At 44.9% G+C, this 2,500-nt stretch overlaps 1 protein-coding gene across 9 annotated transcripts in view; it reads left to right on the top strand.

Annotated features, from left to right (window-relative positions):
* Positions 1-2,500, top strand: part of LOC126572413 (filamin-A) — a 45,035-nt gene that overhangs the window by 35,887 nt on the left and 6,648 nt on the right. Inside the window, exon 1 of one of the 9 annotated variants that reach the window (XM_050231699.1) lies at positions 1-155. This exon is cut by the window's left edge and continues 182 nt beyond it. The exons of the other annotated variants lie outside the window; for them this stretch is intronic. Within the exon in view, the coding sequence (XP_050087656.1) occupies positions 1-155 (155 nt within the window). The remainder of the gene's footprint in view (positions 156-2,500) is intronic. 9 annotated transcript variants of the gene reach the window in all.

Below are 2,500 nucleotides of genomic sequence, written 5' to 3'. Positions count from 1 at the left end.
AAGCTTTCCGCGCTTCATGACCATCTCCGAGCACGATAAGCGCGAGACGGTCCGAGTGTTCTTCATCGAGCAGGACGTGCCGGTGTACGAAAACTCGGACCTTGACTTCGTGCCGACCAACATGATGGCTGGATTCTTTCTGCACACGCACAAAGGTAACAGAACGGAAGGGGTTTCTTTTTTGCCGGGGAACAGGGCTTGGAGAGCGAGAGAGAGCGAGAGAGAGAGAGAGAGAGAGAGAGAGAGAGAGAGCAAGAGAGACAGCACCGGTCGTGCACCACCGGGCACCGAGCATGAGATTATGATGAACGGTACGACATGGTGCGATGGGTGGTGCTTGGTTTTTATGTGTGAAATGATTTTAAAATAAGTACAAGCACGATGCTCGTTGCGTTACGGAGCACAAGAGCGAGCACACGAGCATCGAGTAATGGCTTGTAAAACGAAAATACATTTTAACATCTTCTCCAACGTCCTGCATCGTTAGCAGCTCGTATTCAGACGAGTTGAACGCTGTGGCAGGGAACTTTTAATCGCAATATGAAGGACTTTTGCGACGTAGCGATAATTAAGGACAGTTTATGAAAATTGGAACTAATATTGCTTGTCCTTGTGAACATTCGATTAATTGTATTCATTTCTACAAACTTATTTACATAACTCTGTGTCAAATATTGTATTACAATTGCGCAACAATCTTACATTATTAATGATGGGCTAAATCGATCGTGATCGATGGAAATATTGAAGGATTATGATCCTGATTCGCTTCTGGATAGTTCAGAATATGAACAACTGCATATAAAATAAGAAGATACTATGTAGAGAGCTATATAATCAGTTATAATGCGTTTGATACACTTTTACATCATGTAAATTTACCTCTTCTTTCAATCCAACTTTAATTTAAATATTTTGTAGCAATTTCTTCACGATAAATGTATTACGATTTAAATGCGTCTTCCCCCTTTTCCCGCTTTGCATCAGTCAAATGAACCAAACAATCGTTTAATGGCACATGCCAAACACGACCATTACACCCAACACACACCACACGTTTAGCTATCCCTTCAAATCGTCATTCGAGCATCAATCATAAAAAGCATCAACAAAAACTCAAACACACATCCGTCCCATTAAGAAGCCGATGAAGCGTTCCCCTGCCGCTCGGTGTCGAAGCGGATAAAGGTGCATCTCGGCCCGGTCGATTGCCAACGGTGGCGGATCACCGAACCGCTCCACGAAACAATCCGAACAAGTGGCACGCGCCCCATAAACCGACCGAGCGACTAGGGTGCGCACTCGCAGAGTCACAGGCACAGGCGGCAGCGGCGGCGCGCAACTGTCATCCATTAGCGCGCATAGCAAGTGGCGAGGAACTATGCCAGCGAGAGATTTAAGAGACTTGTTGATTTTTTGAAGCGTTACACGAATCACGAGCACTTGAAATTAATCCCTTGCCGATCCTTACCTTCACTCAAGAGGCAGATAGAGAGAGCTGGGTGGAGCTGTTTATCGTTTTCGGCAATTCCTCAACACTTTACAGGGGCCGTACTTGCCGCGAACCAGAGACCACACAGACGCAATGGCGGCGTAAGGAATCTTACACATTTTCCGTCTAAAATAAACAACGCTCCCGCCCCGGGAAGGGGTCTAGACTTGACTCAAGTGGACCGGCTCTCTCTCTCTCAGAGGGAATGGGGGCGCGATGGGTTCGGAAGAATCAAATAAAAATATTTTCCTCCCTCGACGGTGCGTGCACGTGCCAACCACCACCTTAAACCTAAACAATGCATAAAGTATGCTTCATTTACTTTTACGCTAATGAGCATCACACCAAATGCGTAGAGAGAGGGAGAAAGGGAGAGCGGAGTGTTTTCTTGTGATCTGCGAGATGTAGAATATGCTTTTAGGGGAATTTGCACTCTGCACGGATGCCAATACTATTTAGTTACTGTATTCTGTTTGTCTTTGCGAGGATGTTGTGGATTCTAGGAGATCAAACAAATCTTTTTCGATTTTTACATTCATACAGTACATTTGTTGAGAGAGAGAGCATTTGTAGACCTTTTATCTTTAGGACTTAGGACCTTCGAGCGTATGATTGGAGAGTCGCACAACCTTGTTATTCAGAAGACTGTTAATAAGCTTTTATAACTGATGTCCGATTCTAATCAAAATAAACGATAATGTTTGTACCCGTGTGTTTGGGTGTGTCGTTTACCATGCTACAATGCGGTTAACGATCCGGTGATCACACCAATGACCATGGCTCGATAAAAATAGACAAATGCGCATAAACTTGCCCAGCGGCCGTTGGGAGAAAAACATCTGCATGGAAGCGCAAACCGGCTTCAGACGAACTAAACTGTGTTGATTCGATTTCTAAAATTCGGAAATCGACCTCATCACAAACGCCATGCCAGAGTCCCGGCTCATTTTCGTGATGATTGTGAATCGCTGCGTAGATGCGTTGTTCTTCGTCATACCCTTGGAGTGA

This window comes from Anopheles aquasalis, chromosome 2 (genome assembly GCF_943734665.1).
Source record: "Anopheles aquasalis chromosome 2, idAnoAquaMG_Q_19, whole genome shotgun sequence".
NCBI lineage: Eukaryota > Metazoa > Arthropoda > Insecta > Diptera > Culicidae > Anopheles > Anopheles aquasalis.
Note: the sequence above shows the minus strand (reverse complement) of the source record. Positions and strands in the feature narration are given on the sequence as shown.